This window comes from Anolis sagrei, chromosome 12 (genome assembly GCF_037176765.1).
Source record: "Anolis sagrei isolate rAnoSag1 chromosome 12, rAnoSag1.mat, whole genome shotgun sequence".
Lineage (NCBI taxonomy): Eukaryota > Metazoa > Chordata > Lepidosauria > Squamata > Dactyloidae > Anolis > Anolis sagrei.
In genome coordinates, this window is record NC_090032.1 from 18,471,884 (window position 1) to 18,495,109 (window position 23,226).

At 47.7% G+C, this 23,226-nt stretch overlaps 1 protein-coding gene across 23 annotated transcripts in view; it reads right to left on the reverse strand.

Moving 5' to 3' along the window:
• The window catches only part of NRXN2 (neurexin 2), an 888,378-nt gene that overhangs the window by 15,690 nt on the left and 849,462 nt on the right, over positions 1-23,226 (reverse strand). For all 23 annotated transcript variants that reach the window (XM_067472511.1, XM_067472506.1, XM_067472510.1 and 20 more), the window contains one exon: positions 17,830-17,908. In XM_067472511.1, the coding sequence (XP_067328612.1) occupies positions 17,830-17,908 (79 nt within the window). The remainder of the gene's footprint in view (positions 1-17,829; positions 17,909-23,226) is intronic.

A 23,226-nucleotide genomic window follows, 5' to 3' on the forward strand; every position in this document is an offset into this window, starting at 1 on the left:
GCTTGAGGTTCAAGCGTCGGCGGTGTCCAGGAGGGCTTTTGCACAATTGAGACTCGCGTGCCAACTGCGACCGTACCTCGCGAAGGCTGATCTGGCCGGGGTGGTCCATGCCTTGGTCACCTCTAGATTGGACTACTGTAATGCACTCTATGTGGGGCTGCCCTTGAAAACGGCTCGGAAATTCCAACTTGTCCAACGAGCAGCGGCCAGGATATTAACTGGTGCTCCTTACAGAGAGAGGTCAACCCTCCTGTTCAAGGAGCTCCACTGGCTGCCGTTTATCTTCCGAGCCCAACTTAAGGTGCAGGTGCTGACCTACAAAGCCCTGAACGGTTTGGGACCAGCCTATCTGCGTGACCGCATCTCCGTCTACGAACCCATGCGCTCACTATGCTCATCTGGAGAGGCCCTGCTCGTGATCCCGTCTGCGTCACAAGCACATTTGGTGGGGACACGAGACAGGGCCTTCTCCGTGGTGGACCCCCGTCTCTGGAACACCCTCCCCAAAGATCTAAGTTAATAATAATAATAATAATAATAATAATAATGCTGCAGGCAAAAAGATGATCCCCCTTGACCCTCGTTCTAGGTTTTCCAACACAAGCCTAAACTAGATGCTAACATGGATGCCAGGAAGGAAAGGGATGATGGGCCGGGCTTTAGCACAACTGGTTAATCACCTGCAGCAATAAGATCACACCAATCGGAAGGTTGGCCGTTGAGGTGAGCAGCTGACCTTCAGCACAGCTCACTGTCCACCTAAGCAGGTGGAAAACAGCTGAGTAATGAAATTACACACTGCTAAAGTGGGGAGGCATTTTACGGCACCATAAAAAGGAAGTACCCGAAAATGCCTGCGATCAAACAATGGAGGAAGTCTGTGATCATAGAGGATGGAGCAACAGCACACCCCTGTGGCCGGAATCGAGCACAACCTCCAGGACGTCGAAGTTAGGGGAAAAAAAAAATACTTGTATCTGTTGTCTGTCCTGTCTGTCTAACACAAGTATGGGCAAACCCAGACCTGGGGGCCGGATGTAGCCTCTTGGGTTCTCTTCCCAGTCCCTCCTCTCTTTCACCACCCTATCCTTCCTCCTTCCTTCCTTCCTTCCTTCCTTCCTTCCTTCCTTCCTTCCTTCCTTCTCTCTTTCCTTCATTCCTCTTTACCTCCCTCTTTTTCCTTCCATCTTTTCCTTAGGCCCTTTCATCCTCCCTTCCTTCCCTCTCTCCCCCTTTCTCTCTCTCTCCTTCCTTCCTTCCTTCCCTTTTGTCTTTCCTTTCCTCCCTCTCTCCATTACTTTCCATCCTTTCTTCCTTCTATCCTTCCCTCCCTTTTGTCTTTCCTTCCTTCTCTCTTTCCTTCTTCCTTACCTCCCTCCCTTCCCTCTCTCTTTCTCCTTCCATCCTTCCCTTCCACTCTTTTGCCCTTCCTTCCTTCCTTCCTTCCTTCCTTCCTTCCTTCTCCTTCCTGCCTGCCTGCCTCCTTCCTTCCCTCTCCTTCTTTCTCCTTCCATCCTTCCCTTTCTCCCTTTCTCCCTTCCTTCCTTCTCTTTTCCTCCCTCCCTCCCTTCCCTTTCAGCTTTCCTTCTCTTTCCTTCCTCTTTCACTTCCTTCCTTCCCTCCCTCTCTCCTCCCTTCCCTCTCGCTTTCCTTTATCCTTCCTTTCCTTCCTTCAACCCTTCTCTTCCTCTTTCCCTCCCTTACCTTTTGTCTTTCCTTCCCTCTCCTTCTTTCTCCTTCCATCCTTCCCTTTCTCTTTTTCCTCCCTCCTTCCCTTCCCTTTCATCTTTTCTTCCTTCTCTCTTCCCTTCCTCCTTCACTTCCTTCCTTCCTTCCTTCTCTCTTTCCTTTATCCTTCCTTTCCTTCCTTCAACCTTTTTCTTCCTCCCTCCCTCCCTCCCTTACCTTTGGTCTTTCCTTCTTCCCCTTCTTTCTCCTTCCTTCCATCCTTCCCTTTCTCTTTTTCCTCCCTTCCTTTCCTTTCATCTTTCTTTCCTTCTCTCTTTCCTTCCTCCTTCCTTCCTTCCCTCTCTTCCTTCCTTCTTCCTTTCCTTTATCCCTTTCCTTCCTTCTCTTCCTGTGTGATATAATAATAATAATAATAATAATAATAATATAAGAGGCACACCAAGTGACATTTAATCAACTACCAAGCTTGTAAATTTTGTGTTGTGTATTATTATTATTATTATTATTATTATTATTATTATTATTATTTCCAACTGCCTTTCTAGGCCGCTTTGCTGGCTTTACAAAAAGCCAACCTCTTCAGCATCTTTCCATCCAAACTGAAATCACAGTCAGTTCTTGTGGGTTTTTTTGGGCTATATGGCCATGTTCTAGAGACATTTCTCCTGACGTTTCGCCTGCATCTATGGCAAGCATCCCCTCTGAGGATGCTTGCCATAGATGCAGGCGAAACGTCAGGAGAAATGCCTCTAGAATATGGCCATATAGCCCGAAAAAACCCACAAGAACTGAGTGATTCCAGCCATGAAAGCCTTCGACAATACATTGAAATCACAGTGTTGGAAGAAACCACAATCCAACCTCCTGCTATGCAGGAAGTCACCATCAAAGCACTCCCTATAGATGGCCATTGAGCCTCTGCTTAAAAACCTTCAAAGGAGACGCCACGGGACTCCCAGGTAGCATATTCCAACCCCCAACGTGAAGATAACCCTCCCAAATCCATGGGGTCTCGTCTATCTCTAGTGTATGACAGCCTTTCGACCAATTAAATTAGTCTATTCCCAACATCGCAGCCTGGTGCCCTGTTGAGGGCACCGAAGTGTGTTGCAGAAATGCAAAGCTTAATCAACAAAAGCGGCGCTGCTTTGTAAAAAGTTTTGACCTTGAACGCAGGCTTCCTTCTCTCGCCAACGCGTTCCCCTTTTCCGTCTGCGCTGCTGCGCTGGTGTCAGAAACGGAGACACGGGAGGCCTTTGATCTCAGCCTCACCTTTTAAAAACCTGTCTCCGCAGATTAATGTCTGTCTCTATGTAGGCCATCGACACCGAGAGCCAGAGCAGACGGGAATCTGCCAAGTCCACAGTTTGGAAAGAAAACTTTGTACGGAGTTGTAACTCCCGGAATGTGGATTCCAGCGAGGGCGCATCTACACCAGGCATGGGAGAGAGCAAAATGGATCCTTTCATTCTCTTTTTCTTTGAGTAGCACAGAATCATAGAGTTGGAAGAGAAAGCAAACTCTCACACTCAGGAAGATGTTTAGCCTGTGGCCTGCTAAGATGCCTGGATCCCTTTCCCATGGAAAGGGATCAAAACAGGAGCTACAAAACAGGAGCTTTTTTGTTGAGTTCCAGGGCCTGAGAAGCAGATGGCGGAAACAGAAGAACGGCCTGCCTCAGGGGAGCGTGCTTGCTCCATCCATGTTCAACATCTACACACATGACCAGACACAGCCAGAAGGGACAGAGAGCTTAATCTAGGCTGACGATCGTGCCATCACCACTCAAGGAAATCAGCTACCGAACAGGAGCTTTTTTGTTGAGTTCCAGGGCCAGAGAAGCAGATGGCGGAAACAGAAGAACGGCCTGCCTCAGGGGAGCGTGCTTGCTCCATCCATGTTCAACATCTACACACATGACCAGCCACTGCCAGATGAGACAGAGAGCTTCATCTATGCTGACGATCGTGCCATCACCACTCAAGGAAATCAGCTACCGAACAGGAGCTTTTTTGTTGAGTTCCAGGGCCAGAGAAGCAGATGGTGGAAACAGAAGAACGGCCTGCCTCAGGGGAGCGTGCTCGCTCCATCCATGCTCAACATCTACACAAATGACCAGCCACTGCCAGAAGGGACAGAGAGTTTCGTCTATGCTGATGACTGTGCCATCACCACTCAAGTAGGGAGCTTTGAGATGGTTGAACAGAAGCTCTCCAAAGCTCTAGGTGCTCTTATTGTCTACCACAGGAAAAACCAGCTGATCCCTAATCCATCTAAAACACAGACATGTGCCTTTCACCTCAAGAACAGACAAGCATCCCGAGCTTTGAGGATCACCTGGGAAGGAATCCCACTGGAGCATTGCAGCGCACCCAAATACCTGGGAGTCACTTTGGACCGTGCTCTGACCTACAAGAAGCACTGCCTGAACATCAAGCAAAAAGTGGGTGCTAGAAACAATATCATACGAAAGCTGACTGGCACAACCTGGGGATCACAACCAGACACAGTGAAGACATCTGTCCTCGTGCTATGCTACTCTGCTGCTGAGTAAGCATGCTCAGTGTGGAACACATCTCAACTCGCTAAAACAGTGGATGTGGCTCTTAACAAGACATACCACATTATCACAGGGTGTCTGCGCCCTACACCACTGGAGAAATTACACCTCTTAGCCGGTATTGCACCACCTGACATCCGCCAATAGTGAAAGGACCAAGGCAGAGACATCTCCCGCTCATCCCGTTTGGGTATCAGCCAGCACGTCAATGACTTAAATCAAGAAATAGTTTTCTAAGATCTACAGAGACACTCGCTGGAACACCTCAGCAAGCGAGAGTCCAAAAGGGGCAGGCTCAAACCCAGAACCTCAACCAATGGCTGAGACCAAATGAGAGACTCCCCCCTGGGCACACAGAAGACTGGGCGACTTGGAAGGCGCTGAACAGACTGCGCTCTGGCACCACGAGATGCAGAGCCAACCTCAAGAAATGGGGCCGCAAAGTGGAATCCACGACATGCGAGTGTGGAGAGGAGCAAAGCACAGGCCACTGCCTACAATCAGAGGCGGCCCTAGGTAATTTTTAGCAGTAAGAAAACAGTATTTTGGCGCCCCCCCCCCCCCCCCAACCAATCACTGATATATATTTTCTATTCGTCCTGGGAGTTCTGTGTGCCAAATTTGGTTCAGTCCCATCATTGGTGGAGTTCAGAATGCTCTTTGATTGTAGGTGAGTTATACATCCCAGTAACTACAACTAGCAAAACACCTAGAGGGCCAAAGTTTGCCCATGTCTGGTGTAGATGCGCCCCGGAGGGCCAAAGTTTGCCCAAGCTTGATCAACACCATAATTTTACTATATAGCCCTTTTAGTAATTAGCCATACTGAGCAAATGGTCACTGTGTTCATATATGGCCAAGCAGGGGGGGACAGAAAGATTTTCCTCTATGCTGACGATTGTGCCATCACCGCTCAAGCAGGGAGCTTTGAAATGGCTGAACAGAAGCGCTCCGAAGCTCTAGGTGCTCTTATTGCTTATTACAGGGAAAACCAGCTTGCTCCATCTATGTTTAACATTTACACAATCAGCCAATGTCAGAAGGGACAGAGAGTTTCATCTATGTTGACGATCATGCTATCACCACCCAAGAAGGGAGCTTTGAAATGGCTGAACGGAAGCTCTCCGAAGCTCTAGGTGCTCTTATTGCCTATTACAGGGAAAACCAGCTTGCTCCATCAATGTTTAACATTTACACAAATGACCAGCCACTGCCAGAAGGGACAGAGAGTTTCATCTATGCTGACGATCATGCCATCACTGTTCAAGCAGGGAGCTTTGAAATGGCTGAACAGAAGCTCTCCGAAGCTCTAGGTGCTCTTATTGCTTATTACAGGGAAAACCAGCTTGCTCCATCAATGTTTAACATTTACACAAATGACCAGCCATTGCCAGAAGGGACAGAGAGTTTCATCTATGTTGACGATCATGCTATCACCACTCAAGCAGGGAGCTTTGAAATGGCTGAACAGAAGTTCTCCGAAGATCTAAGTGCTCTTAACTGACCCCAGTGGTGCAGTGAGTTGAAGTGCTGAACTTGCTGATTGAAACGTTGCAGGTTTGAATCTGGGGAGCGGTGAGAGCTCCAGCTGTTAGCCCCAGCTTCTGCCAAGCTAGCAGTTCAAAAACATGCAAATGTGAGTAGATCAATAAGTACTGCTCTGGTGGGAAGGTAATGGCGCTCCATGCAGTCATGCTGGCCGCATGAGCTTGGAGGAGTCTATGGACAACACCGGCTCTTCGGCTTCAATATGCAGATGAGCACCAACCTCCAGAGTCGGACACGACTGGACTTCCTGTCAGGGGAAAACCTTGACCTTTACCTTACTTACTGGTGGCCCACGGACCATAGATTGGGTACCACTGGTGTAGACCTTGACATATGCGAGTTGTGGTTACTGGGATGTATAGTTCACCTACAATCAAAGAGCATTCTGAATTCCACCAATGATGGAATTGAACCAAATATGGCACACAGAACTCCCACAATGAACAGAAAATATATATCAGTGATTGGTTTGGGTGGGGAGCACCAAAATACTGGTTGCTTACTGTTGAAAATTACCTAGGGCCACCTCTGGAGGTGTCTACAGACAACTCCGGCTCTTTGACTTAGAAATGGAGATGAGCACCAACCGCCAGAGTCGGACACAACTGGACTTAATGTCACGGGAGAAACTTTTAACTGCCTATTACACGGAAAATCAGTTGATTCCTAATCCATGACACTGTAAATCATCACCTTCTCCTGAGAAAAACTTCTAATACCACAAAGGATGACAACCTCACCCGCTTCATAGGAAATCTGCTACAAAACAGGAGCTTTTTTGTTGAATTCCAGGGCCAGAGAAGCAGATGGCGGAAACAGAAGAACAGCCTGCCTCAGGGTAGCGTGCTTGCTCCATCCATGTTCAACATTTACATAAATGATCATCCACTGCCAAAAGGGACAGAGAGTTTCATCTATGCTGACGATTGTGCCATCACCACCCAAACAGGGAGCTTTGAAATTGTTGAACAGAAGGAATGTGTCCAGAGAAGGGCGACTAAAATGATCAATGGTCTGGAGAACAAACCCTATGAGGAGCGGCTTAAAGAGCTGGGCATGTTTAGCCTGAAGAAGAGAAGGCTAAGAGGAGACATGATAGCCATGTATAAATATGTGAGGGGAAGTCATAGGGAGGAGGGAGCAAGCTTGTTTTCTGCATCCCTGCAGACTACGACGCAATTGGACAGTGGTTTCAAACTACAAGAAAGGAGATTCCATCTGAACTTGAGGAAGAACTTCCTGGCTGTGAGAGCTGTTCAGCAGTGGAACTCTCTGCCCTGGAGTGTGGTGGAGGCTCCTTCTTTGGAAGCTTTGAAACAGAGGCTGGATGGCCATCTGTCAGGGACTGGATGGCCCATGAGGTCTCTTTCAACTCTATGATTCTTAGATTGTATGATTTTAAGCTCTCCGAAGATGTATGACCAGCCACTGTCAGAAGGGACAGAGAGTTTGATCTATGCTGACGATCGTGCCATCACCACCCAAGCAGGGAGCTTTGAAATAGTTGAAGTTCGCCCAAGCTTTAGGTCCTCTTACTGCCAATTACAGGGAAAACCATCTGATTCCTAATCTATCTAAAATGCAGACGTGTGCTTTTCACCTTAAGAACAGACAAGCATCTCGAACTCTGAGGATGACCTGGGAAGGAATCCCACTGGAGCAATGCAGCACACCCAAATATATAGAATGGAAAACGTAATGCTGGTGGACAGGAAAAGAGTTTGAAAGATATATTGTCGAAGGGTTTCATGGCTGGAATCACTGGGTTGTTGTAGGTTTTTTCGGACTATATGGCCATGTTCTAGAGGCATTCTCTCCTGATGTTTCGCCTCCATCTATGGCAAGCATCCTCAGAGGTTGTGAGGTCTGACACAGAAGATGCAGGCGAAACGTCAGGAGAGAATGCCTCTAGAACATGGCCATATAGCTCGAAAAAACCTCCAACAACCCAGTTTGAAAGATAACCTTAAAAACGGTGGGATAGACGCTGAGAACTGGGAAGTCCTGGCTCTCAAGTCCTCTAACTGGAGGTCAGCTGTGACCAGCAGTGCTGTGGAATTCAAAGAAGCACATGGAGGGCACATCGAAAAGGCACATGGAGGGCAATAGGGAGAAATGTGGCAAGAGGAAGAAGGCATGTCAAGCTAAACCTGAGCAGGACCGCCTTCTGTCTGGAAACTGATGTTCTCATTGCGGGAGAAAATGCAGATCAAGACTAGAGCTCCACAGCCACCTATGGACCCACCACCAAGACACTACGCTTGGAGGACTATCATCCTCAGGCTATGAGTAAGTAAGTAGGAAAAGAGATTCCACCTAAACTTCCTGACAGGAAGAGCCATTCGGTGGCGGAATCAGCGGTGGAGTCTCCTTCTTTGGGTTTCCTAAAGCAGAGCTTGATGGCCATCTGTTGGGATGGTCTGGATTGTGTCCTGCCTGGCCAAAGGGGGTGGGAATGGATGACCCTTGGGGCTCTCTTCCAAGTTTATGATTTTATGCATTGGCTGGGAATATTTGGAATACATTTCCTTCAAGTGGATGACTACAAAACACATGTTTGTGTGCAGCGAAAGCACAACGATCTTCTGACCGCCGAACAATAGACAGGGAATGTTTATCTCTCCGGCCTCGGCATGGAAGTGTTTTTGCAACAATGCCAACGCCGAGCCATTGTTCCTCTCCGACGTGTGTCCTTACCCGGTTTCTTCCCCTTCTTTTCTTTTCGCTACCATTACATTTGAAATATCTACTAATAAAAAAGGAGACCAGCTGTTTTCTCCTCCTCGGAATTGCACCTCCTTCCGTGGACAAACAGCAGTCACCAGCCAATCCCTCTCCAAGGCCAGAAATACAGCTTAATGGTGTAACATTAGCAAATGTGGACCATTTCTGGTCACATCCCGTATAGATTACTGCAACGCGCTTTACGTGGGGCTGCCCTTGAAGACTGCCCGGAAGCTTCAGATGGTCCAGCGCTCGGCAGCCAGGTTGCTAACAGGAGCAGCTCTCAGGGAGCATACCACTCCTCTGTTGAGCCAGCTCCACTGGCTGCCAATTTCCTACCGGGCACAATTCAAGGTGCTGGCGCTAGCCTACAAAGCCCTAAACGGTTCCGGCCCCACTTACCTCTCCGAACGCATCTCCACCTATGAACCGACACGGACATTAAGATCGTCCGGGGAGGCCCTGCTCTCGGTCCCGCCTGCGTCACAGGCACGGTTGGCGGGAACGAGAGACAGGGCCTTCTCGGTGGTGGCCCCTCGGCTATGGAATGCCCTACCCAATGACATCAGACAGGCCCCTTCGCTGCTGGCGTTTCGGAAGAAGCTCAAAACCTGGCTCTTTGAGCAAGCGTTTGGCTAATTAGCGCAATTGAATACAGGATGACGGTAAACTGAACATAGGAACGGCATAAGGATATGAGACTGGATCTTGTTTGTGATCGAGGCACTGTGTATGAATGTTGTTGTTTGTGATTGTGTATGCTGTGTTTTAATTGTTATTGTTGTGTTAATTAATATTGTGTAAACCGCATTGAGTCACCTAATTTGGTTGAGAAATGCGGTATAGAAATAAAGCAAATAAATAAATAATAATAAATTTCCGCTACCTTGGCAGCCACCTCTCCACCAAAGTCAACATCGACACTGAAATACAACACCACCTGAGCTCTGCGAGTGCAGCATTTTTCCGAATGAAGCAGAGAGTGTTTGAGGACTGGGATCTTAATGCAGCTGATTCCGAGTCAGCTGCGCTACAGACCTTCGCTTATCCGACATTCCGTCATATCCGACACTCTTATCCGATGCCCCCCTTTCCCTCCAGCATTTCCCCTTCAATTAAAGGAGTGTTCCCTAACTCTCTCTCCACTCCCAATAAGTTAAAAGGGTGAGATGAGGAGGAGGGAGGAAAGTGGGAAAAGAGGCAGGACAAGAAGCGGGAACATCTCTTCTCCTCACTGTGATTTCCACTCTCCTCTTCCACATATGGGCACTTCCTTCTGGGCCCATCTAGCCCCGGGGCATTGTAAGCTCCCCCCGGACTGCTAGGGCTGTTGTGAGCTGAGGGGGCGCTCCTGAAGTGGTGGTCGAGGGGCATTTACAGAGGTGCCTCTGCACCCCTGGCAAAAAAAAGTGTTCTGCGACCGCTTACTTCGCGTAATGGATGAGCCGCCCCTGTTTGTGCCAGAGTCTTTGCAGTTCTATCTTAAAATCCTCGTGTCACGTCAGCTTTATTATAATAATAATAATAATTAATGATAGACATGAGGTCTCCTAACTTGCAGCATGATAGAAAAACAGCTTCAGATCCCATCAAACGGCATCATTCCTGTTGCCGCCAGGTTTTTGGTCCCTCTTTTCGGCTGCCTGGCTTCCCTTCCTTCTGGGTCTCCTCTGTGTCGGGGCAGCCCTGGCTTAGCTTTGGGATCCAAGGCTTGCCCCCTCCCTTCCCCGCTAATCCCAGCAGCCCCCCTCCCCTTTCCCTTCAGTGCTAAGATCTGAGGAGATCACAGCCAGAACTGATATGGCTGCAGGCATAAAAAGAGATAGCAGGGAAGGAGAGGAGAGGGACGGAGGGAGGGAGGGAAGCAGGCGGAACAAAAGAGGCTTCTTCTTCCAAGGAAGCAGCCTTTTTGGCAGCAAAGATGGGAACGAATACGGAGAGGGATGGGGAAGCGACCTTCAGACCATTTACAAGTGATGAGAAGCGCTAGAGGCAATATTTATGCCTCCACACTCTCCCGTGGACCAAAACCTGGTCACCGTTTTGGGCCAATTTTCCGCCCCAGGAATAGGTTCAGAGGCGACAGTCCTGGGTTGGGAAATGGCCAAGGGTTGCGTTTCTCTGCATTCCCCCAAATTGAACGTCTTTTACCAAAACTAACTGGCTTTGCAGACTACGAAAATGCAGTCCATGATAGCTTAGCCTTCCCTGGAATGTCAGATAAGCAAAGGTTGGATAAGCGAGACTCTACTGTATTGGGAAGCCGATAGGAACTTTAGGAGGGTCGTCCCTGGGAGGAGGGACCCTGAGACCCCACCAAAGAGGGATCGCTACTTTGGCCAGCTAGAGAAGCCTGATTTCAGCCATTTTATTGCGTTTAAAATAATTCAAAAAAATCCTCACCTAAGTTGAAGAAGCGGCACTGAGATGTTTATTAGCGATGCAGCTGAAAAGGATGCAATGTAGCAATCATTCGCCTACAAAGCATACCAGTACAGAGATCAGAGACATTTTTATAGGGTTTACAGGTTTAGGAGTTTCAAAATTCCCGCCCTCCGCCCTCCGCCGGTGATTGGCTGACGTGACAACAGCTGGGAGGAGGCTTGGTCGTCCGCCCTGCGCCAAGGCCAATCACGGAGCTCCTCCATTGTGCGGGAGCCAATGGGAAAACTCCTACCTCCTCAGCGCTCTGGCGAATCAGGAGAAGGGAGGCGGGACGAGGATGATCCCATAGCCTTCCACCATGGAAACTAAAGTGGTGTCAAACTGCATCAATTCTGCAGTGTACCTGCACCCAATTTATTTATAGGAGACTCAGAGTGGCTTACAAGTATTATATGTACAGTAGAGTCTCGTTTATCCGACCTTCGCTTATCTGTCATTTAGTCTTATCCAACATTCCATCTTATCTCAGGTGCTGGATGAGTGTCTGGCTGCTGTGGCTGTCTGGATGAGGAGGAACAAGCTGAAGATCAATCCCGACAAGACAGAGGTCCTCCTGGTCGATCGTAAACCAGATCGGGGTATAGGGTGGCAACCTGTGTTGGATGGGGTTACGCTCCCCCTGAAGTCACAGTTCCGCAGTTTGGGTGTCCTCCTGGACTCATCACTGTCGCTTGAAGCTCAGGCGTCGGCGGTGGCCAGGAGGGCCTTTGCTCAACTAAGACTCGTGTGCCAACTGCGATTATACCTCGTGAAGATGGATCTGGCCAGGGTGGTCCATGCCTTAGTCACCTCCAGATTGGACTACTGTAATGCACTCTACGTGGGGCTACCCTTGAAAACGGCCCGGAAATTTCAACTAGTCCAACGGGCGGCGGCCAGGATGTTAACTGGTGCTCCTTACAGGGAGAGGTCAACCCTCCTGTTCAAGGAGCTCCATTGGCTGCCATTCATTTTCCGGTCCCAATTCAAGGTGCAGGTGCTCACCTACAAAGCCTTAAATGGTTTGGGACCCGCCTACCTGCGTGACCGCATCTCTGTGTATAAACCCACACGATCTCTTCGTTCATCTGGAGAGGCACTGTTCACGATCCCACCTCCATCGCAAGCACGATTGGTGGGGACGAGGGAGAGGGCCTTCTCGGTGGTGGCCCCTCAACTCTGGAACTCGCTCCCCAAGGACATTAGACATGCCCCAATTCTGGCATTCTTTAAGAGGAGCCTGAAAATGTGGTTGTTCCAGAATAAGGAACCCTACACAACATGTCCCTAATCACACTTTACTAATGATCTAGGATTGTCTGCTCGCTCCATTTCTCTCCAAATACCTATCCTAGTTATATGTCACCTTGTCATGCTCAGCATTTTAGAATTTTAATTATTACATTTGGCCCTGCCATAGGTTTTTAATGCGTCGTGCTGTTACTGCTATTGTTTATTGCTTTGTTTATGAGTTTATTTATTGTCTGTATTGCTGTGTTGTTTTTATTGATGTATTTGGGCTCGGCCTCTTGTAAGCCGCACCGAATCCTCCGGGAGATGGTCGCGGGGTATAAATAAATGTTTATTATTATTATTATTATTATTATTATTATTATGTACAGTAGAGTCTCGCTTATCCGACCTTCGCTTATCTGTCATTTAGTCTTATCCAACATTCCGTCTTATCTGACACCCCCTTTTCAATTCTGTCTTATCTCACACCCCCCTCCCATTTCCCCTTCAATTCAAGGATAAGAGTGTCGGATAAGACGGAATGTCGGATAAGCAAAGGTCGAATAAGCGAGACTCTACTGTATTGGGAACAGAGAGAGACTTGGGGAGCGTTACTTTAATTGAAAGGGAAATGCCGGAGGAAAAGGAGGGCATCGGATAAGAGTGTCAGATAAGACAGAATGTCAGATAAGTGAAGGTCGGATAAGCGAGAATTTACTGTACATATAATACTTGTAAGCTGTCCTGAGACCCCTATAAATAAATACTGCAGAATTGATGCAGTTTGACACCACTTTAGTTGCCATCACTGAAGGCTATGGGATTTTGGATAATTTTGTCAGTGCCAATTGTGTTTAAGTGCAGGCCAAGGTCCTTAGGCACTGTACCCAGTGTGCCGATCAATTCAAGGAGCGCTCCCCAATTCTCTCTCCATTCCTAAAAAAGGCAGCCCCAATCAGGGCCGGCCCTAGGTAATGTTCAAGTGTAAGCAAACAGTATTTTGGGACCCCCCTCCCAGAACCAATCACTGAAAAATATTATATTATTATTATTATTATATTATCAGGACATATTATATGTACAGTAGAGTCTCGCTTATCTGACCTTCGCTTATCTGTCATTTAGTCTTATCCAACATTCCGTCTTATCTGACACCCCCTTTTCAATTCCGTCTTATCTGACACCCCCCCCCCCCCCCAATTTCCCCTTTAATTCAAGGAGCGCTCCCCAATTCTCCATTCCTAAAAAAGGCAGCCCTGAGCAGGGCCGGCCCTAGGTAATGTTCAAGTGTTAGCAAGGTTTATAATAATAATAATAATAATAATAATAATAATAACAGATAAAATTTGAGAAATGAATTGTGTATCAAGGTTGGTCTTGATCAGTTATTTATATGGTTCACAGTGGTCTCAGGAAGTTAGTGAAGGTACTTCGAGTCTCATAATCTGTGGTCCATCTTCCTCCAAACTGCACCAGGATCTAAAGTAGGTCATGAGGGCTCTGTGTGCCAAGTTTGGTCTTGATCAGTCATTGGATGAAGGTCGCAGCGGTCTCAAGGAGTGGTTGAAGGTACTTCAAGTCCCATCATCCATGGTTGATCCTCACCAGGATGTAGAGTGGGTCATGGGGGCTCTGTGTGCCAAGTTTGGTCTTGATCAGTCATTGGATGAAGATTGCAGCGGTCTCGAGGACTTCAAGTCCCATCATCCATGGTTGGTCCTCACCAGGATGTAGATCATGAGGGCTGTGTTTGCCAATTTTGGTCTTGATCAGTCATTGGATGAAGGTCTCAACGGTCTCAAGGAGTGGTTGAAGGTACTTCAAGTCCCATCATCCATGGTCGGTCCTCACCAGGATGTAGAGTGGGTCATGGGGGCTCTGTGTGCCAAGTTTGGTCTTGATCAGTCATTGGATGAAGGTCTCAACAGTCTCAAGGAGTGGTTGAAGGTACTGCAAGTCCCATCATCCATGGTCCCTCCTCCTCCAAACTGCACCAGGATGTAGAGTGGGTCATGGGGGCTCTGTGTGCCAAGTTTGGTCTTGATCAGTCATTGGATGAAGGTCGCAGCGGTCTCAAGGAGTGGTTGAAGGTACTTCAAGTCCCATCATCCATAGTCGATCCTCACCAGGATGTAGAGTGGGTCATGGTGGCTCTGTGTGCCAAGTTTGGTCTTGATCTGTCATTGGTGGAGGCCACAGTGGTGTGTGGGAGCTAACACGTTTGAAAGTATTACAAATCCCATAATCCGTGGTCCACTTCCCTCAAACCGCACCAGGACGTAAAGGGAGTCATGGGGGTTATGTGTTCCAAGTTTGGTCCAGGTCCGTCACCTGCGCGGGTCACAGCGGCCTGTGAAAGTGGCAGCTAATCAGAAAGCTGCCACATACACCACCCTCCCTCCCTCCACATACAAACACTGAGTTTTATTATATACATAGATAGATATTACATGTAATATATAATATCCCAATTATTGGATGTTTTGGAGCCCAAAATCTGCCCCCGTGATGTCACCGGGAGTCTTATAACCTTATTGACACAACAAGGATGCTGTTACAAAGGGTGACATTTTGCAGACGGAAACTCCCCGCTCCGTGCCCGTCCTAATGGGCAGCCGGCTTTTACCTCCTCTTTGAACATCAATAAAATTGGCCGAGATGAACTCGAGTGATAAAATCCACATTCTGAGCAAGTGGCTGATGACTTAAATTAGTAAAGAAAGGAAAGGCATTATGGCTAATGAATAGGGATGGGAGGAGAGGAGATCTCGGCGGACGGACGGACGAGACGTTGCATGGCTTTCCCACAAATACGGGACAGCGTTGGCATTGGTGGATGATCTACGTAGATGACGCCCAACTCGCAGCCTGGGGGTCCTCCTGGACTCACTGCTGATCCTGGAGGCCCGGTGTTGGTGGTGGCAGCTACACCTTGAAAAGCCCTATCTGGCCATAGTAGGATACACCTTAGTCCAGGTATGGGCAAACTGAGGCCCGTGGGTCAGATGTAGCCCGTTCGGGTCTTTTCTCAGGCCCTCCTCTCTGTCACCATCCTATCCTTTCTTCCTTCCTTCTCTGTTTCCTTCCTTCTTTCCTCCCTCCCTTCCCTCTCTCTTTACTTCTCCACCTTTTGTCCTTTGTTCCTTCCCTTTTTCCTCTCACCTTCCCCCTCTCTCTTTCTCTTTCCTTCCTTTCTTTCATCCCTTTTGCCTTTCCTTCATTCTCTTTTTCCTCCCTCCCTCCATTCTCTTCCAACCTTTCTTCTTTCCATCCTTCCCCTCCTCCCTTTCATAGTTCCTTATTTCCTTCCCTCCCTTTTATATTCCTTCTCTCTTTCCTTCCTTGCCTCCCTCTTTCTCCTTCCTTCCTTCCTTCCTTCCTTCCTTCTTTCCTTCCTTCCTTCCTTTTCTTTCCTCCCTCCCTCCATTCCCTTCCAACCTTTCTTCTTTCCATCCTTCCCCTCCTCCCTTTCATAGTTCCTTATTTCCTTCCCTCCCTTTTATATTCCTTCTCTCTTTCCTTCCTTCCTTTCCTCCCCCTTTCTCCTTCCTTCCTTACTTTCCTCCCCCTTTCTCCTTCCTTCCTTCCTTCCTTCCTTCCTTCCTTCCTTCCTTCCTTCCTTCCTTCTCTTTTCCCCCTCCCTCTTTCCTTCCTCCTTCATTCTCTCCCTCTTTCTCCTTCCTTTCCTTCCTTCCTTCTTTCCTTCCTTCCTTCTCTGTTTCCTTCCTCCTTGCCTTCCTTCCTTCCCTCCCTCTCTCTTTACTTCCCCTCCACCTTCTGTCCTTTGTTCCTTTCCTTTTTCCTCTCTCCTTCCCTCTCTCTTTCTCTTTCTTTCCTTCCTTTCGTCCCTTTTGAATTTCCTTCTCTCTTTCCTCCCTTCACTCCCTCCCTCCATTCCCTTTCACCCTTCCTTCCATCCTCCCCTCCACCCTTTTGTCCTTCCTTATTTCCTTCCCTCCCTTTTATCTTGAATTCCTTCTCCCTTTCCTTCTTTACCTCCCTCTTTTTCCTTCCACCCTTCTGTCCTTTCTTCCCTTTCCTCTCTCCTTCCATCTCTCCCACTGTCTCCTTCCTTCCTGCCCTCTTTCCCTCTTCCTCCCTTTTTTCCTTCCTTCTTTCCTTTCTTTCCCCTTCTTTCCTTCCTCCTTCATTCCCTCCCTCCCTCCTTCTCCTTCCTTCCTTCCATCCATCTCTCTCTTTCTCCTTCCTTCCCACTTCCCACTTTCATCTCTCCCTCTTTCTCCTTCCTTCCTTCCTTCCTTCCTTCCTTCCTTCCTTCCTTCCTTGCCTCCCTCCTTCTCCCTCCTTCCTTCCTTCCATCCATCCATCTCCTCCTTTCTCCTTCCTTCCCTCTTCCCACATCCATTTCTCCCTCTTTCTCCTTCCTTCCTTCCCTCCCTTCTTTCCTTTCTTTCCTCCCTCTTTCCTTCCTCCTTCATTCTCTCCCTCCTTCTCCTCCCTCCCTCCCTCCCTCCCTCCCTCCCTCCCTCCCTCCCTTCCTTCCTTCCTTCCTTCCTTCCTTCCTTCCTTCCTTCCTTCCTTCCTTCCTCCAATCTCTCCCTTTCTCCTTCCTTCCTTCCCTCTTCCCTTCCCACTTCCATCTCTCCCTCTTTCTCCTTCCTTCCTTCCTTCCTTCCTTCCTTCCTTCCTTCCCTCCCTCCCTCCCTCCCTCTTCCCTTCCTCCTTCCATCTCTCCCTCTTCCTCCTTCCTTCCTTCCTTCCCTATTTCCTCCCTCCTTCCATCTCTGCCTCCTTCCTTCCTTCCCTTTTCCCTCCCTCCTTCCATCCCACACTCTTTCTCCTTCCTTTCTCCTTCTTCCCTTCCCTCCCTCTTTCCTTCCTTCATTTCCTCTTTCCCCCCTCCTTCTCCTTGCTTCTTTCCTTCCTCCTTCCATCTCTCCCTCTTTCTCCTTTTTTCTTCCCTTCCTCAATCCCCATGGGTGAGGTTAACTGAGAGCCAACTGTGTTCTAGTGAGGGGCGATTTGGGATCTGTAGTCCTCCCAAAGCAACCTCCCCAAACCCTGATGTTCCAACTAAAGGGAAGTTGTAACACCCACTTTTCTGAGTTGGGAGAAGACCTAATCCCAAGCTTCTCAAGACCAAAACTGGCACCGAAACGGTACGAAAACGAGCTTTGTTGTGGAACAATGGAGGCCGCAGGTGTTTCGTAGCAGAGGCAAACATCCCGGTCTTTTTGGCAGGAGGGAGGCGGACTCCCTTCCCAGATGGGTCTCAAAGCCCATCGTTCATCCCATTCGAATAGAGCTTGGTCCTTATTTGGTCAAGTACAAGCTAGAGCTAACAGTGGGAGCTCACCTCGCTCCCCAAATATTTGACTTGTGAAGATAGACAGCAAACAAGACATTCAGAGAGGGCAGGGGAACACAAGAAAGAAAGGAAAGAAAGAAAGAAAGAAGGAAAGAAAGAGAGAAAGAGAAAGACGTGTATGTATGCTCTCATGTTGCATTGACCTGGGCAAAGTGGTGCACATATGTGTTGCTTGTATGCCCCCCCCCCCCCCAGAAGGGATCCTCATGGTCTCAAGGGCCTTAGCGTGTCTGGAGCTGGGCTTTGGGCGCAAGGACCCGAGGGCCCCCTCCCCTCCCTTCTGACTCTCTTCCCGGGGCTGAGAAGACGGAAAAGGACCCACCGGTACTCGGCTCGCACTCCTCCAGGTCTTCGTCGTCGCTGGGGCACTCGGCCGAAGCTACGAGGAGGTCATCTGTGTTCTGGGAAGAAAGAAACAAAGCACGTCATCACATTAGGGTGGTGACCTTGGGAAACTATAACTCTCAGGAACACATAGTATGGAGCTATGGTATTTAAAATGGGGTCCAAGAGCATTCATTCCATACTGTAAATGCATCGAGAGAAGAGTATGGGCTTTGGGAAACTATAACTCCCAGGAGGACTGCATTGCATAGAGCCATGGCATTTCAAGTGGGGTGCAAGGGCATTCATTCCAACAGAGAAGTATGGGCCTTGGGAAACTATAACTCCCAGGAGGACTCCATTGCACGGAGCCATGGCATTTCAAGTGGGGTGCAAGGGCATTCATTCCATAGTGTAAATGCACCAAGAGAAGGGTATGGACCTTGGGAAACTATAACTCCCAAAATCGCATAGTATGGAGCTATGGTGTTTAAAGTGGGGTCCATGAGCCGTCATTCCCTATTGTAAATGCATCAAGAGAAGAGTATGGACCTTGGGAAACTATATCTCCCATGAGGACTCCACCGCATGGAGCTATGGCATCTAAAATGAGGTGCCAGGGCATTCATTCTGTACTGTAAATGCACCTGGGAAACTATGACTCCCAGTTATAGTTTGCAGGTTGCAGGTTCGAATCTGGGGAGTGAGGTGAGCTCCCACTGTTAGCCCCAGCTTCTGCCAACCTAGCAGTTCAACAACATGCAAATGTGAGTAGATCAATAGGTACTACTCTGCCGGAAGGTAACGGCACTCCATGCAGTCATGCTGGCCACATGACCTTGGAGGTGTCTATGGACAAAGCCGGCTCTTCGGCTTAGAAATGGAGATGAGCACTAATCCTTAGAGTTGTAATCTGGGAAGTGAGGTGAGCTCCCACTATTAGCCCCAGCTTCTGCCAACCTAGCAGTTCAACAACATGCAAATGTGAGTAGATCAATAGGTACTACTCTGCCGGAAGGTAACGGCACTCCATGCAGTCATGCTGGCCACATGACCCTGGAGGTGTCTACGGACAAAGCCGGCTGAAAGCTTAGAAATGGAGATCAGCACTAATCCTCAGAGTCGGACACGACTTAATGTCAAGTGGATAATTAGAGATCCTTAGCCAAGGAGTGCTGCGTGACGGGATGTTGCTTCCGTGTTAATTCCCTATTTTTTTTCCACCTGAGAGCATTGTGGGAGATTCTCTGGGCCATCTGGCAATGCTTGGACAGCTTGCCCGCCGTGGCGCGCTGACAGAAGCTTGGCCTCAGGAGAAAGCATGTTGCGAGCATTTACTCAGAGACTAAGCCAGGCCAAGAGAGTGTTTGTGCCTTGCCGACGTAGCACCGAGCATGGCCGTGGAGCATCAGAGGCCGAACCTGGGCATGCAAATCCCACGCTGGACGGAGACGCCTTTCGATGTGGAAAAGCTCATTTTGGGCCGGCAGCCGAATCTTCCTTTTCACGCTGGCAGCGGCATCGTAGGCTGTTCCAGGCTGGTCAAAAGAGACGAGGCTCCTCGCGGCGGAGCGCTTTTGTTTGTGCCAGTGACTGCCAATTCTTGTCACCTCCGCATCCATGCATTGCTGTCAGCGGGCTCCTTTCTTGCGATTTTGCGGCGTCCCTTTGTTGAGACGGAGACGGCTCAGATCCTCACTCAAAGGTGTCTCTCCTTTAATGGGATGCGCGTTGTTTGCGGAGGTCAGAGTGCGCGCCTGTGTTTCGCTCAGAAGAAAAACAGCATCTTTCTTTGCATTTCGGTGCAAAAATGCTCCATTACTATTTCAAGGATGCACTAAGTTCCCATCATTCTAAACGAGGGAGAGAAAGGGATGAAAGAATTGCCTTTGCTTTTCTTCCCATCTGCTTTTAAAACCCTCCAGTGTGCAAATACTTCAGTCCATCTGGATCCCATTTTGGGAGGAAAGCGAGATATAAATCCAATATATAGGGCTGTCCTTTAGCGCAGCAGGTTAAACCGCCATCTTGCAGGAAATCTTGCCGATCAAAAGGTTCTTGCCGATCAAAATCTTGCAGAAAATCTTGCCGATCGAAACGTTCTTGCCAACCGACGATTGAAAGGTTTTTGACGATCGAACTCTTGCAGAAAATCTTGCCCATCAAAAAGTTCTTGCCGATCAAAATCTTGCAGGAAATCTTGCCGATCGAAAGGTTCTTGCCGATTGAAATCTTGCAGAAAATCTTGCCATTTGAAATGTTCTTGCCAATCGATGATTGAAAGGTTTTTGACGATTGAAATCTTGCAGAAAATCTTGCCAATCAAAAAGTTCTTGCCAATCAAAATCTTGCAGAAAATTTTGCTGATCCAAAAGGTCCTTGCTGATCGAAATCTTGCAGGAAATCTTGCCGATCGAAACCTTGCAGAAAATCTTGCCGATCGAAATCTTGAAGAAAATCTTGCCACTTGAAATCTTGCAGAAACTCTTGCCAATCAAAAGGTTCCTGCCGATCGAAATCTTGCTGATTGAAAGGTTCTTGCCGATCGAAAATTTGCAGAAAATCTTGCTGATCGAAATCTTGCAGAAAATCTTGCCAAATGAAAGGTTCTTGCCGATCGAAATCTTGCAAAAAAACTTGCCAATCAAAAGGTTCTTGCTGATCGAAATCTTGCAGAAAATCTTGCCGATGGAAAGGTTCTTGCCGATCGAAACCTTGCAGAAAATGTTGCCGATCCAAAAGGTTCTTGCCGATCGAAATCTTGCAGAAAATCTTGCCAATCAAAAGGTCCTTGCCGATCGAAATGTTGCAGAAAGTCTTGACAATTGAAAGGTTCTTGCCGATCTAAATCTTGCAGAAAATCTTGCCACTTGAAATCTTGCAGAAAATCTTGCCAATCAAAAGGTTCCTGCCGATCAAAATCTTGCAGAAAATCTTGCTGATTGAAAGGTTCTTGCCGATCGAAATCTTGCAGAAAATCTTGCCAAATGAAAGGTTCTTGCCGATTGAAATCTCGCAGAAAATCTTGCCAATCAAAAGGTTCTTGCCGATCGAAATCTTGCAGAAAATCTTGCCAAATGAAAGGTTCTTGCCGATTGAAATCTCGCAGAAAATCTTGCCAATCAAAAGGTTCTTGCCGATCGAAATCTTGCAGAAAATCTTGCTGATGGAAAGGTTCTTACCGATCAAAATCTTGCCGATCGAAAAGTTCCTGCCGATCGAAATCTTGCAGAAAATCTTGCCAAGCAAAAGGTGATTGTCGATCAAAATCTTGCAGAAAGTCTTGACAATTGAAAGGTTCTTGCCGATTGAACTCTTGCAGAAATTTTTGCTGATTGAACTCTTGCAGAAAATCTTGCCAATTGCTTGAAATCTTGCAGAAAATTGTAATGTAAATACCTGATATGCAGGATGTACTTTCATTCACTGGACCAAATCTGGCACAAATACCCGATATGCCCAAATTTGAATACTGGTGGGGTTGGGGGGGGGGGGGGATTTGGGAGTTGTAGTTGCTGGGATTTATAGTTCACCTACAACCAAAGAGCATTCAGAACCCCACCAATGATGGAATTGAACAATACTTGGCACACAGAACACCCATGAACAACAGAAAATACTGGAAGGGTTTGATGGGCATTGACTTTGAGTTTTGGAGTTGTAGTTCACCTACATCCAGAGAGCACTGTGGACTCAAACAATGATGGATCTGGACCAAACTTGGCACGAATACTCAATATGCCCAAATGTGAACACCAATGGAGTTTGGGGAAAATAGACCTTGACATCTGCGAGTTGTAGTTGCTGAGATTTATAGTTCACCTACAATCAAAGAGCATTCTGAACTCCACCAATTATGGAATTAAACAAAATTTGGAACACAGAACTCCCATGACCAACAGAAAATACTGGAAGGGTTTGATGGGCATTGACCTTGAGTTTTAGAGTTGTAGTTCACCCACATCCAGAGAGCACTGTGGACTCAAACAATGATGGATCTGGACCAAACTTGGTACGAATACTCAATATGCCCAAATGTGAACACCAGTGGAGTTTGGGGGAAATAGACCTTGACATCTATGAGTTGTAGTTGCTGAGATTTATAGTTCACCTACAATCAAAGAGCATTCTGAACTCCACCAATGATGGAATTAAACCAAATTTGGCAAACAGAACTCCCATGACCAACAGAAAATACTGGAAGGGTTTGGTGGGCATTGACCTTGAGTTTGGGAGATGTAGTTCACCCACATCCAGAGAGCACTGTGGACTCAAACAGTGATGGATCTGGACCAAACTTGGCACAAATTTTCCATATGCTCAAATATGAACATCAATGGAGTTTGGGGAAAATAGACCTTGTTGTAGTTGGGAGTTGTAGTTCACCTACAATCAAAGAGCATTCTGAACTCCACCAATGATGGAATTAAACCAAATTTGGCAAACAGAACTCCCAGGACCAACAGAAAATACTGGAAGGGTTTGGTGGGCATTGACCTTGAGTTTGGGAGATGTAGTTCACCCACATCCAGAGAGCACTGTGGACTCAAACAGTGATGGATCTGGACCAAACTTGGCACACATTTTCCATATGCCCAAATATGAACACAGATTGAGTTTGGGGGAAATAGACCTTGACATTTGGGATTTATAGTTTACCTACAATCAAAGAGCAATCTGAACCCCACCAACAATAGAATTGGGCCAAACTTCCCACGCAGAACCTCCATGACCAACAGAAAATACTGTGTTTTCGGATGGTCTTTGGCAACCCCTTTGACACTGCGTCATGACTCCCAGATTGAGAAACACCGGACTCAACCATTAACTACTTGCTGCTGGACTGTAATTAAAAGTTGGTAATGAGAACTGAAAAAGTAAACTGTGATAAAGGAAATGTTTACATCTGTCAACCTTTGCTGACCAAAACCTGAATTAACTCTTAGAGGCTTTTAAGATACATATCCTCAATTGGTTTCTGACACAATAAATAAACAACCTTTGTCTCGTACTTTCTCTTTGGAGGAAGAGAGGTTTGAAGAGAGAGAAAAATCAGGATTTGAGTGGAATGGGAGACAAAAGGACTCTAGGAAGGGTCTTCTGTCTGGCTTCTCTCTCCCGTTTTCCTTTCGTCATCAGTATTCCGGAGCCGGCACAATGCGCATCAACCCTCGGCGTGTCGGGATTAGCATAACAAAGGCTTGGATCAGAACCCAGGGCACAAAATCAATCACCGGGACCCGGTTCCAAGAGGCGGGATGGAAATGAGGCGGCTTTGGAGACAAATGATGGAAGGGGAGACACCCCTTTGCCGCCGACCCTCCATCCTCGCTGCTTTTGGCAGTGGCTTCGTGGCTCCATTTAGTGCCCAGATGATGCAGGGAAGCAGCTGGAA